The 13,785-nt window shown below is 32.5% G+C and overlaps 1 protein-coding gene across 5 annotated transcripts in view; it reads left to right on the top strand.

Moving 5' to 3' along the window:
* The window catches only part of LOC140040590 (uncharacterized), a 63,872-nt gene extending 50,842 nt beyond the window's left edge, over positions 1-13,030 (top strand). For all 5 annotated transcript variants that reach the window (XM_072086638.1, XM_072086642.1, XM_072086639.1 and 2 more), the window contains 10 exons: positions 529-658; positions 1,609-1,707; positions 2,579-2,720; positions 2,824-2,972; positions 3,232-3,423; positions 4,580-4,756; positions 4,867-5,148; positions 5,894-6,202; positions 7,087-7,235; positions 7,549-13,030. In XM_072086638.1, the coding sequence (XP_071942739.1) occupies positions 529-658; positions 1,609-1,707; positions 2,579-2,720; positions 2,824-2,972; positions 3,232-3,423; positions 4,580-4,756; positions 4,867-5,148; positions 5,894-6,202; positions 7,087-7,235; positions 7,549-8,973 (3,054 nt within the window). In that variant the 3' untranslated portion in view covers positions 8,974-13,030. The remainder of the gene's footprint in view (positions 1-528; positions 659-1,608; positions 1,708-2,578; positions 2,721-2,823; positions 2,973-3,231; positions 3,424-4,579; positions 4,757-4,866; positions 5,149-5,893; positions 6,203-7,086; positions 7,236-7,548) is intronic.
* Positions 13,031-13,785: the final 755 nt, after the last annotated feature.

Here is a 13,785-nt window from a genome sequence, read left to right as displayed (position 1 = left end):
ATTTAGAATAAAGTCCCCCCATAGAACATTGTTGTAAACGAAGCACCCCCCCCCCATAGAAAAACATTGTTTAGACTAAACTCCCCTCCCCCATAGAACATTGTTTAGACTAAATTCCCCCTCCTTCCCCCATAGAACATTATTTAGACTAAACGCCCCCCATAGAACATTGTTTAGAATGAACTTCCTCATAGAACATTGTTTAACCCGAACTTCGAACACCCTACACCACATGCATATACACACAATATTGTATTGATACATTTCTGTTTGTAGTAGAATTAATTGTCTTCCACGATCTATTTATTTACCAAGCATTTTGGTAAAATTTTTACTGTATTTTCTCACTCCTTGATACTAATTTAATAAAATTAAATTTGTTCATATCTAGTGGCATTTACTTGGTTATACATGTTGCTGTACCATAATTACACCCATATTATTCCCTCGAATAAATGCCTTCCTCGAACAAACTTCCCCTAAAAACCCTATAGAACAATATTATTCAAATAATGCTTTTTTTTTCAGGAAGTACCAGCCGATCAGTGTAATGGTGAGATCCTTGGTTACAATGTCTATGTCACAAAAGATGAATACACTATCAACAGTGAACCTGCATATAATGTTTCATCTACTAGACGATATATTGAAATTATAGGTAAGAAAAATGTGCAACAACAATTAACTCAATTAAGGAATAGGATACCACCCATGCTTTTAAAAGACATTTTGGTCATATAAAAAATCCTAGTATTGTAACATAGCATGGAATCATGGGAGTGATGCAAAGAGGCATCTTAAACGATTGCACTGTTATGTAAATTGCTTATTACAAGAAATCAGACATGTGTCCATACCCAAGCCTGTCGGCACAATTTCCTCTCAAATGTACCCAGAATTAATTTCTAAATATGACAAATAATTGCTCATTGCGCTTTCATCAGAGAAAACAAATGTTCTTTTTTTGTAGTATTTTATAAAGTATATATATAAATTTAATATAAATATTTGAAGTTGTTCTAATATATCCACAGTGTGTATCTATATTACTTATCTTCTTCATGGAAGATGTCACAACCAACAAATAAATATGTTCCTCATCAGTTTAACAATTAGATACTACAAAAAAAGAACATTTGTTTTCTCTGATGAGAGCGCAATGAACGTTTATTTGTCATATTTAGAAATTAATTCTGGGTACATTTGAGAGGAAATTGTGCCGACAGGCTTGGGTATGGACACATGTCTGATTTCTTGTAAAAGCAATTTACATAACAGTGCAATCGTGCAAGATGCCTCTTTGCGTCACTCCCATGATTCCATGCTATGTTACAATACTAGGATTTTTTATATGACCTATTATCTTAGTTAAATCTGCTATATACATATAGTATGTTGTTTTGTAGAGCACTCTTCAGTTCAAAACGGTGCATTTTTGTTGTGAATACTATTAGCATTTTGCATACCTGGATCAGCCTATATATTGTGCCAGTTCTGCGGTACATTTCATTTCGAAACCTGAGCTGCACTGACGAGATCTAATAAGATCGAAACAGTACTGTCTGCAGATTGGATATTAAATTTATATATATATTTTTATTTTTGTAGTTGATCAGTTTGACACATTCAGGGTGTATGTGGTGGCTTTCAACAGTGCTGGTGAGGGACAGCCAAACTTCCCATTAGATATATTTGATAGAACAAGTAGTAAGTAATGTTTCTTTCAAAACCACACGTTAACAGGGTGTCTAGTTCTTGGAGTACCTTACATATTTTTACATACAAAAAGTTGGATTTCTCTATTTAAGAGTTAACTCTACCAAAGATACATTTACAGTATTCATAGTTCATGGTTTAGATCTACTCGGTTTTTGTTCCTTTTCTTGGGTGTCTGTCGCCCTTTGGAACAGTTTACAAATCTCAATCCGTCAGGTTACTTCAATCACCTATTTTCACTCACCCTTTTAACTTGTATTTCTATTAGTTTTCAGCTTTTTATTTCTACAGTTAAACACATTGAGGCTTTTGCATAATGCGCTATATAAGCCCCTTATTATTATCTTATTGGAAATAAAGAAACAAAAAAGTTGTAGGGAATGAAAAGTAGTTAACTTCAATTCAATTCATCGACATTTTTATTCCATAATCAAAATAAAAACATATACAAATACAATACAAATAATAAGATAATGGAATGGGATACAAAATAAGCACAAGTGCTTTAAGCATGTAACCCTAACAAAAAGATCAAACAATTAGTACAAACAAAAAGAACAAACCAAAATAACATAATGTGATTTACTTAACTTAAATATTTCTATTGTTATAATATTGCTTTAATCTCTGTTTAAACAAACTTAAAGTGGGGGATTGTTTTAAATAGTCTGTTAAATTGTTCCAAATATGTGTTCCTTGGTAGGAAATACATTGCTGTCCGACTTTGGTGCGTTTTAGTTGTGGACAGTACTACTACTTGTTAGAGGGAAAACACACAACTCTTTGTACTATGTAAATGTATATTTGTGACCATTTGACCCATCCACTTGGTTTATTTGTTACCATTTTATTTATTTCATAGTTCCAGGGAAGCCTGTCAACATTGAAACTACAGCTCTTTCAAAAAGTTCAGTTTTTGTGCAATGGTCGGCACCAGTAGAAGCACATGGTAGAATTTTTTATTACATGGTGGACAGAAAAAAGACAACACAAAATGAAGAATGGTAATAAATATCAAGAATAGTATATAATAATATTATTGGTGTTTTAATAATACTGTTTCACAGTTGCAGCCTTGTTAAACTCATTGTTTTTCAATACTTATAGGATTACAGAGGCAGTTGACGGGAGTGAATATAGTTTTTTAGTTGATGATTTGGACCCTTACACCTTCTATGAGTTCAGAGTTCAAGCCAACAACTCAGCTGGCCTAGGTGCATGGTCAGAGAGTTCTCAGGTCAGGACACGGGAAGCAGGTTAGTATGGCTACTTCTTTGTTTTATATTTTAAAATCATGAGAAGCACTATTCTATTTAAAGAACTGAGCCTTGTCTTATGCTCTGTGTACACTATCATACTAGTGTGATGTGAGCAAATATGGTAGTGATATGACATTATCATTTCTATATATGGGCACATCACATTTTTTTGTCACATAAGGTTTGATAGTGTAGACAGAGTTCTTTGGTGTCATTGCAATTGTAAAACTAATAACTTTTACAAATTTTCTTTTAGAGCCATCTTCATTTCCAAGAGACATTAAACTGGTTACAATGAACGACAAACCGACAAAGTTGCTACTGACCTGGAGACCACCATACACGTTTCACAGCCGAGGAAAAATATTAACTTATAACATATATTTCTGTGAGAAAAATATAGCAGAATTTAGTTTCCATAATGCATCTGATGAACTTGAATGCGATGGTAAGTGTGTTTATTAAATATTTATCTTTGCGACGACCGGCAACCAAACTATAGAGTATCACGGTGCTGACGTCACGATGATAAGTGGCGCTGCGTGGTTGCTAGCGCAACCAAAAATGCGTTCAGCCTGCCTGAGTGACTCCAAGGTCACCAATGGTTTGGAATAGGCTTATTCAAGTAGTCATTTTAAAACATAATCATTTTTAATAAAAAAAAACTAAAATTTCAAAAGATCACTAAATATTTGTTTTTAACAATCAATTTATTCTTCAACTAGGTCTACAGTTTAAGTTAAAAAAAATCAAGCTAAGATACATAATTTGATAGAAATACAGATCTTTACTGTTTATCAACATAGTAGGGCTGAATGCATTTTTTGGTTGGCTAGCAACCATGCAGTGCCCTGTATCGTTGTGATGTCACACCGTGATACTCTATGTCATGTTAGTTCATCATGGGTCCATTCGGGAATATTGGGATCTGTTTCCTCAATCCCCAAAATTGGTTTGATTCTATGTCTAGACGACGACCGATGACACATCGTTTGACCTAGGTTGGTTGTCGGTTCTCGGTCGTCACAAATCAAAAGCTCCTTATTAAGGCTTAAATGATTCAGGTTTACCACTCCTGGTGTTCTGGGTTCTGCCACATTAGTACAGTATTATCTAAGCCTCCTGTTGTTTAAGTAAAACATAAAAGTAATTATCTAATTGGTAATAAGGTGCTTAAAATGAAATTAACCAAGTTTGTTGTTTACTTTCTATAAGTGAGCTGTATAGAGTAATGGTAAAAGATATCTGACCAGTATGTGCAAATTGCTTGCATCCTAAAGCTCTGTCTACACTATCAAACTTCATGTGACCAAAAAATGTAATGTTCCCATATAGACACGATGATGTCATATTACTAGTATATTTGGGCACATCACACTTTTTTGTAAAACTTTAGAAAAGATACGTTAGTGCATTGCCATAGGATGGGGCGTACTGTTGTACATACATTGTACAGGTGTATGTAAAGAACTTTCACACAATTCAAAGAAGTGAAAGCCTGTTTCCCAGTGTGCTGGTCATGTTCTAGGCCTACCAGGAAAACAGTCACTAGTCAAAATATATTAACTCTTAATCCTAAACGAAGTAATAATTTTATCTTTCAGAACCAAGATACTTAAATTTTACAGACATAGACGAGCATGAATCTCCAGAATCATATTACATTTATATATTAACTGACCTTAACACATACTCAGAATATCTGCTGTGGATGTCAGCTAGCAACATTGCTGGAGAGGGAATTCTCAGCCACAGGATGTCAGCAAGGACAGATGAAGGCGGTAAGTTGTGCACTAAATCTATACTACAGTTTATTTGTTAGTAACTTATGGAGTAATTTGAAGAGTCTCACTTCACGGAGCTAATCCATGTATTTAATTTCATCCTTCAGTTCCAGAGAAACCCGATCCCCCTGTAGAAGGTGAAGTTGATGCCTTTTCCGTAGAATTGCACTGGGAAGCCCCGGATAAACCCAATGGCAACATCACTAGATACATCATCAGTTACAACTCATCGGCAACAGAGATGCTGTCTAAGGAAGTTGATGGTACTAGTGTAGTAATCACCGAAAACATCTTTGGCAATTTGAAATATGCCTTCGCAGTGAGTGCCTGTAATGATCATCATTGCAGTGACTTTTCAGACCCGGTGCACATCACTACCTTGGTTGGAGGTAAGTAATAACTTCATTAAGTCTAATTTAATTGCTTAAGCTCTGTCTACACTATCAAACTTCATGTGATATGCCCATATATGGATGCAATGATGACATATCACTCCAATTTTTTTTGTCATACTCGTTTGAGGGTGTAGAAAGACCTTTATGGTCTTTGTCATAATATAGACAGCTATAGCTGAACACTTTTATAGGAACTCCTACTAATAATAAATACTATTTTGTTATGCTTCCAAGTAACAACATCTCAAAGGCTTTCAAACTTAAATTACAGTTTACACACTTTTTGTTTACCAGTGTGTGTACTCTTTCAATTATATTTTTACTGTAAACCTAGAACGTTGTACCTTCCATACCCATCAGTAAATTGAGTACCGTACATGTATTTCCTTAAGCTCTATTTACACTATCAAACTTCATGTGACAAAAACATGTGATGTACCCAAATATGGTAGTGAGATGATGTCATCGTGTCCATATATGGGCACATCACATTTTGTTGTCGTATAAAGTTTGATTGTCTAGACAGAGCTTAAGAGTATTTGTCAAAATATCAATTTTTGAACATATCCACGGTGAACCAGTATGCTATTAGTATTTATATCAATTAAATAATGATTACTAATTTTCACACAAGTTTTTTATTTAAATTTTAATGACAGACAGACCAAAACTGATAAATACCACATTTTTAAAATGTTATTCATTTTTTTAAACTGATCTAAATTATTTTGTATTTTAGTTCCGGAGCCAGTTTATTTATTTAACGTTAACCTTATTGCCACTGATAAAGTTGAGCTGACTTGGCTTGAACCAGTTCATCCTAACGGTGTCATCAGCCACTATATTGTTAGTTATCGACCAGAAAATATAACGGATTCAAAATGGAAGAACAGAACAGTGAGAGGATTGAGAACAACAATTCAGGTTGATTGCGCAGAGGGGGCGTCCTTCTTTACATACGTCATCAGAGCTGTGACGACAAATGGGTCGAAAATCTTGTTGGGTGACACTTTTCAAAAGAGATTTGAAATGTGCAGAAAGTTTCCAGGTAAAGATTGTGGGGAAAATAGAAAATAATCATAAAATAAAATTGTGGTTGACTTTGAACTACAATACCATAGCATAATAGGAGCAAACAAAACATTGTAGTTTTAAATACTATATTTTTGTGCTTATTACTTTACTTTCAATTGAATCGTTGTAGTAAAAGCATTGTTGATGCATAACTGACTGTATATAGACCTTTTAAACTTTTCTCAATTGATACTTTTTAAGCATTTCAACATTTCAAACAACATTTTGTTCCATTTTTTTATAATGTTTGTACAATCGTGTTGATTGCGTTTGTGTCATATATTATTGTTTTTATGTGTGTGCATTTTGATAATCACCTTACATTGTTTTGAGTCATCCTCGATAAACAAAGTTGAATAAAATTGTTTTAAAAAAAAACTGTATTTGTATTTCTATATTATTACAATTTAGTTTCTTTTCCAAAATTGGATAACTTTAGTACAAAACTAAAATATAATTGTGTGGATAGAGAACAAATTAGTCATGGTTTCGATTGATAAAACAAATATATTTAGTTAAATCAAACAATTGAAAAATTGGTTTTTAAGGTAATGCGTATAGGGCTATTTATATCTTTTTTAACATTGCATTTAGTGTCCACTTATAATATATTATAATAATTCATGCACATTATTTATGCTAAAGTTGGCGTCCTACTAGGATGCAATGCAAGGATGTAAACGTAACATACATAATTAGATGATTATTTAAACTGTCGCTTGTAATTGGTTAACTCGCTTAGTGAGAACCAAGCTTGAAGGCCTCAGTCCGCTTAATATAAAACACCATGTTATATATTTGAAATTATTTTGAATATATTTGTATATTGAAGCGTCTTATTTGTTTTATTTTGAACAGTTCCTGTGATTATAATGGCGGTGTTAATCCCTAGTCTCGTTGTCATGATGGCTGTTGCCTGTTTTTACATCATTAAAGTCAAGAAGATTGAACTTTTTAAACCGTTCCCTGAACCTCGATTTATTGAAGACTTCATTATTAAACCATGGGTAAGTTTTTATTTTACAAAACAAAGAAATCATTTCTGTGATAGACTGAATAAGAAATGATTAGAATAAACATTACATTCAGATGTACTGGTAAACTGTTGCTACAGTAAATAATATAAAGAACAAATCCAAGGTCTTTTCAATTTTTCTAATAAAATTGTCTTAGTAATCACATTCATTACTCTAGTAATTGATCACAGGTCACCATCAGAACAGATTAAAAAGAAATTTGCAGACAGGAATTTGCTTCAATATATTATATAAAGTTTATCAATGCAGCAATGTTGATTGTTTTTAATAATTTTCTCCATAGGATGCACCATTAAAACCAGAAAAAGAACATTTTGATCAGTTAAAATCATTTAATGATCGTTATACAGCGCCCCCCAACAAAATGCAGGAAAGAACTGTATCGAAAACAAGCAGTGGAATAGAATCTGACCAGGGTTTTGACGAGTCAGAAATAATGGGAGAGATACCAGATAAAACTACCAAAGCAGCTGTGTGCGCTTCAGGTCAGGGGATGGAACAATCCGTGAGCGAAAAGCATCGAGAAAACGGAGTGGATTATTTTGAAGAGGATGATGCAGTGTTTGAGCCACCTGTTGACAATGAATATTACCCTATTAAGGTTGCTTTGCTTAAAAGAGATGGATCTTTCGGCAGCAATGGCAGCGTAGAATATCATACAATGGGTACGGATGGATTAATTGCCATCGACACAAGCCAAGAGGAAAGTTGTAATTCGGTTGAACATCCTTCACCGATATCAAATGACTACCAATGCATGGGTAGAAAAGATTTTGTACCTCCATGTTTGAATACGTCAGCATCGGTTGATACCTCAAGCACTACATCAGATTATCCAGCTTCTCCTGACAGTTATGAGTACGGTGTATTAGGCCATACTCATTCAACCTCTCCACTTAGTCCAGTTTCAGTGAGCATACCAAGAGATGCCCCAGAATCGCCAGATCATTGTAACAAAAGTCAGCAGGTTTTGCTGCTTGCACCTTTAAATCAACAAAACAACAACAAACCAGCTTTTTCAAAGACAAACAATCTCAGAAACGAACCTGATGTATCAGGTGATTATGTTTGTAGCCCAAACACGCAGACAGAGGATCCAAATGACAATATAGATCCATATACTGTTATACCAATATGTGGTGGATCTCCACCTCAAACGTGTAACAGCATGCCTTATTCACAGCTATCGGTTAGACCAACAGAAATAAGAGAAGGCAACCTAAGCGATGGTTTCACAAAGTGTAATTATTCAAGAATACCAGACTGTCCGTTAACACCTCCGGCAAGTCATCCGTCTAAGTCATTAGATTCTTACTTGCCAGAAAAACCTCAAACAGACACAGTTGATAGAACTGATAAAGGAACAACTGGTGTGTTTGAAGTGCCAGATTCTGGTATTGATAGTGATCACAGTAACAACAGCCTAGGTATTGAGATCATTCCAGTAGATACGCCACAAGAGTTAAATGTGGAAGATGGAAAGGTGGTCAGTCTGCCGACAACGTTAGCAGGCAATACAGTCGTACAAAGACCGCAAACACAAATTGATATAGAACCACTTATTATAGACGATTTATTTACGCCATCTTGCGAACTTGATTCAGATTTACCAAAAACAGAATCATTAATGGAAACGCAAAATTCAAATAATATTTCAAATCCTATCAAGTCGTCGGAGGGAGATTACGTTGTTAGCCCAGTATTGTAGTTAAAGATATCTGATATGTCAATTGCTGCTAACCTTATTTCTGCTGTAAGAACTATACCACCTTCAGTAAGTGGCCATGCTGCTAGAATTCCAGATATGAAATGACATGAAAATGTATTCACTGACATTTTAAACAAGACAATATTGAATTTATTAAAGTGGACAGTAAAGCATTTGTTTAAGCAATTCAATTATGTAAGATGTTCAAAGAATATGGCTAGTATATAAATAGTGTTTTTTGTGCAATGGTACAAATAATTTTGTGAGGTGGAAATAGAAAATGTTATTTGTTCCTTTACACAAATATAAATACAATCATTATTTGTTTATAACACACCTACATTCGCTGCTAAAATGAGAGGCAAAAGGTATAAATCAATTGAAAAGGCAGCACTCCAATTTTGGACATGAAGTAGAAAAAGTTAAATAGAAAAAATGGCACATGCTACTTGTTGCTATTTGATGCGCATGGTAATGGTTGCTCATTGTAACAAGAATGAATTTGAATATATAACAAAATTGCACTCTTGTTGACATAAGAGTTCGATGGAGTTATTGAATACCATATGCACCACAATCCTCCATTCAAATGACAGAACCCTACTCAGGTGCGTTATAAAATGAAGTAATCATTATTATGGCTATATAAGTTGTGTTACTACAACTATTGGGCTTAAGACCGGTACAATTGACGACGGTGTTGCAACATGAAAACCTGTATTTCTCAATTGCAATGTCTAATTGTAGTTGTGATGCAGTTCAGGTGATGATGCAGTTACATCACAGCTTAAGAACATTTAAAAAAAAAGATTTAATCTAAGAACTAAAGTTTGTGGACATTTTTGTGGTCATTTGGCTTTAATTAAAATCATGAAATTTATATAAAATTCATTTATTTATAGAAAATGCATTAATTTTATTTAATGAATTAGCTTACTGTTTTATATGATAAATTGTAAATTGCATCTATTCAAGATTAGATAACTTCATTTTCATTTCATTTTTGTCTGACTATGTATGCATCTTCATAAATGCTGTCCGGCGGTGTTCTATTCCATATGCTTATCCATAACGTCATGCTTTTAAATATAATTGAAACAGTTATATCAAATTTATATCATTCATATCATTCAGCTTTTGGTAATTTATATTTTAATTATAATTGATAAAAGGTGCTTAATTGTTTTATTTAGTTTTATGTGCAGCTGTGGAATGTCATTGGTTCAAATCTTATCAAAGTCAATAGCTAAGAACATTGTCACTATCTTTATTTTTTTTTGTTAGTTCATTTAGATATGTATTATTTTAGTATCTCAATAGTATTTTCAGCAAATTGTATTCATGGAAGTAATAAATATTTTGATTATTGTATCTACTACGAAATAGCTTTGCTTTAAAGGCCAATTTACACAGACATGCAGTAAAGTGGAAAAGCATGAGCTTGCCCACATAGAATCTGTCTATTCTGAGTGGGTTTCTGCTCAACAACTCGTCCGTGTGAATGGTCATAAGAAATAAATATTGTTCTTTGTTTACCGCTACCGTTTGCCTGTGTGAATTGGCCTTAAGGGAGCTTTTGCCCAACTGTGAAGTACGTAATTGTACTGAATATTCAGTGCATTAGAAACTAATTAAAAAATATTTAAGCCTATTGAGTATTCCAAAAATGTCTTAGGTATCTGTTAAACCTGGTAAATGAGGATTACTTGTGAAGAAATAAATAAAAGTTAACCAGACAGGCAAGAAAAATATTGAATGAATATTGTTGACAGGGCCTGGTTTGATTGCAAATCATGTATTTGAAGAAACACCAACAACTGTATTTAGATATATGTACACAAATTTTAAATTATGGTATTAGGAAACCTTAAATAATTGTGTGTGTGATTGATTAAGGAATCTATATATTGATTGATTGATTGATTGATAGATTAATTGATCACTTGAGTTATTCTACTAACTAATATTGTCATTTTAAATGTGTTTTCAGAGAAGAGTAAAATTTCGCTTTTCCCTGGTTTTTATGACTTTGTTTTTGTTTTATATATATTCTGTATATCATGTATATACTTAGTGTGAAATACTGTTTATTCTCTCAATTCATATTTTAATAAGATTTTTATGTATATGTACATAATCGTTTTATTATACTGTACTTCATAATATCAATATTATTAAAAGTTAAGCCAACCATGGAGGTATGAGCCAACCACAGTAATAATAGTAAAAGTTACAGTTTGTTTTTACATTGGCTGCACGAACTACATTGCAATCAAAGTATATTAAGAAATGTATATTTGTTGAGAATATAAATAGAAAAATATCTGAAATATGTTGTATCGAGAAAGCATTGTGTTGTTTTGCGATTGTATTAAAACACTTTTAACCTTCAAATTCTTAAAATTCCCTTGATCTTTATGCACTGTAAAATTAATATTTTTCTAATAATAATATAGAAAAATGTAAAAAAAATGTATTAATCTTAGAAAAAAAACTTGTAATGTAATGCATGACATAATATAATTGTTGTATACAGTAAAAAAATATTTCGTTTTTATTTTATTGATTTATTCTAGGAAATATTTTTAGCCGCTCAACTAGTAATAGTATAAAGATGATCAGCAAAGAATCAATCTATGTTGTGATAACTACTGTAACTGTAACCTGTCCAATTTTGGAATTTAGCTTGATCATGGAACTTTTGACAACACTGATTTGTTTTGAGCATGTGCAGATGTTTGTTATGCTCCATGGTAGTCTTTTATTGTGCTATTGAAAAGTCTTTTAAAAGACAGCCGGGACACATTATTATTTGTTTGGCCTACATAATGTTATCTATTTCTTTTAAGTGCAGCTCAAAACTGGTGTACACTAATACAATTTTGACATTTAATTATTGGAGCACAAACAGGCGAAAAATGCTTTTTAGTGTGCTGGCCTTTAAGCGTGGTTCCCACTAGCGACGCAACACAAGGACGTAACGCAACGCAAGTGAATTGACCAATCACAAGCGATGGCTTATTCGCTTGTGATTGCTAACTGTCTATAACTTCGCTTGTCATTGGTTAAAACGCTTGCGTTGCGTTTACGTCCTTGCGTTACTTTCTAGTGGGAACCAAGCTTTAGCGTTCACCACAGAAATGAATAACAGTATTATTTTTAACTTGGATATTGTAACATAAATGTAAAATAAAATCTGGAATCAAAGTTCATTGGTGGTCAACCTGACTTTAGTCTTAACCTTTGATATAAGTCTCATTTTAATGCACTTTCTTGTTAGAAACGCTGAATTTTCTATAATGCGAGAACTGTGAAAATTGATATAAATTGGAGATGTTTTCAAACCCCTACCATCCATTAAGCATCTGATAGACCTATCCATTTTGACTTATTGTATATAATAGTAATATTCTGTAATCCTTATGTATTGGACATTTTATATGGCATTTAAAAAGTATATATTTTGTATATTTATTAAGGCCAAACCCTTCAAATGTATTACGGGTAGGTTGTGCGTAAAGAGTAAATCTGGGACGTGTAGATTGTTGAATGTTATAAGAGGGTACATTTAAACTTTTTATTTTTGACTTTTGTGTTCATAAAACATATTTTTATAGAAATAAGAAAAATAAATATTTTTGCATGTACCTAGGTTTATCATTGATTTATCGATGAAATGATATGTGTTAATGGAATTATATAGATAAGTTTGTTTTATGAATTTAGTTATATAAGAAAATATAGCTATATTCGTAATGTAATAGATTATCATTTTAAAATGTGAGATATAAATGTGCCAAATGTAAACCTACTCTCTATTGGTCTAATAATATTCATACGCATAAAAATAATATTTGTTTGTATTTGTTGAGATACTTTGTTACATAAAGTAATGAGCTGTTACAAGCGCCTTGAGCATTTTGCTGAATATTGGTAAGCTCATGGAGAAATGAGTTAGTATTTCTCAATGGTAAGCTTAACAAATCTTATTACATGTCCAGAACCAAATTGATAAACCAACTGTCATGCTATGTTACCTGTCATTGAATGTATGATATTGTAAACAGATTTACATTAATGTAATTGAATTGAATTTGTTTACATCATTTATATATTTATTTGGTTATTTCAACATTCTATTTCTTTTTATTTATTTTATATATTATTTGTTTTTGTTGGAATTTTATATTTACAGTTACTCATTTTACTAAAAATTGTGCAAAATAGGTTTCTTTTGATGTTGATACACAATGTACACATTACAAAACATGACTTTAAGTTTAAAAATAACCTTTCATCATTCACCTCATGCCATTATTTGTACCATTCCACATATAACCTTTCATCATTCACCTCATGCCATTATTTGTACCATTCCACATATAACCTTTCATCATTCACCTCATGCCATTATTTGTACCATTCCACATATAACCTTTCATCATTCACCTCATGCCATTATTTGTACCATTCCACATATAACCTTTCATCATTCACCTCATGCCATTATTTGTACCATTCCACATACAGTATAACCTTTCATCATTCACCTCATGCCATTATTTGTACCATTCCACATATAACCTTTCATCATTCACCTCATGCCATTATTTGTACCATTCCACTACATATAAACATTCATTATTTGTATAATAGACATAATCTACACGATTGATAATTCATTCAAATGTTTTTAATTCTCAAATTTCTATCTGTAAATTTTACAAAAATATAGTGAGATGATTCTAAAACTTCAATTTGAATCGTAAATGAAAAAAAAAAAGCAAAATACTGTAGATTAAACCCTATCAA

Source organism: Antedon mediterranea, chromosome 2, assembly GCF_964355755.1.
Source record: "Antedon mediterranea chromosome 2, ecAntMedi1.1, whole genome shotgun sequence".
Lineage (NCBI taxonomy): Eukaryota > Metazoa > Echinodermata > Crinoidea > Comatulida > Antedonidae > Antedon > Antedon mediterranea.
The sequence above is the reverse complement of the archived record's forward strand: the minus strand, read 5'-3'. Positions and strand labels throughout refer to the sequence as shown.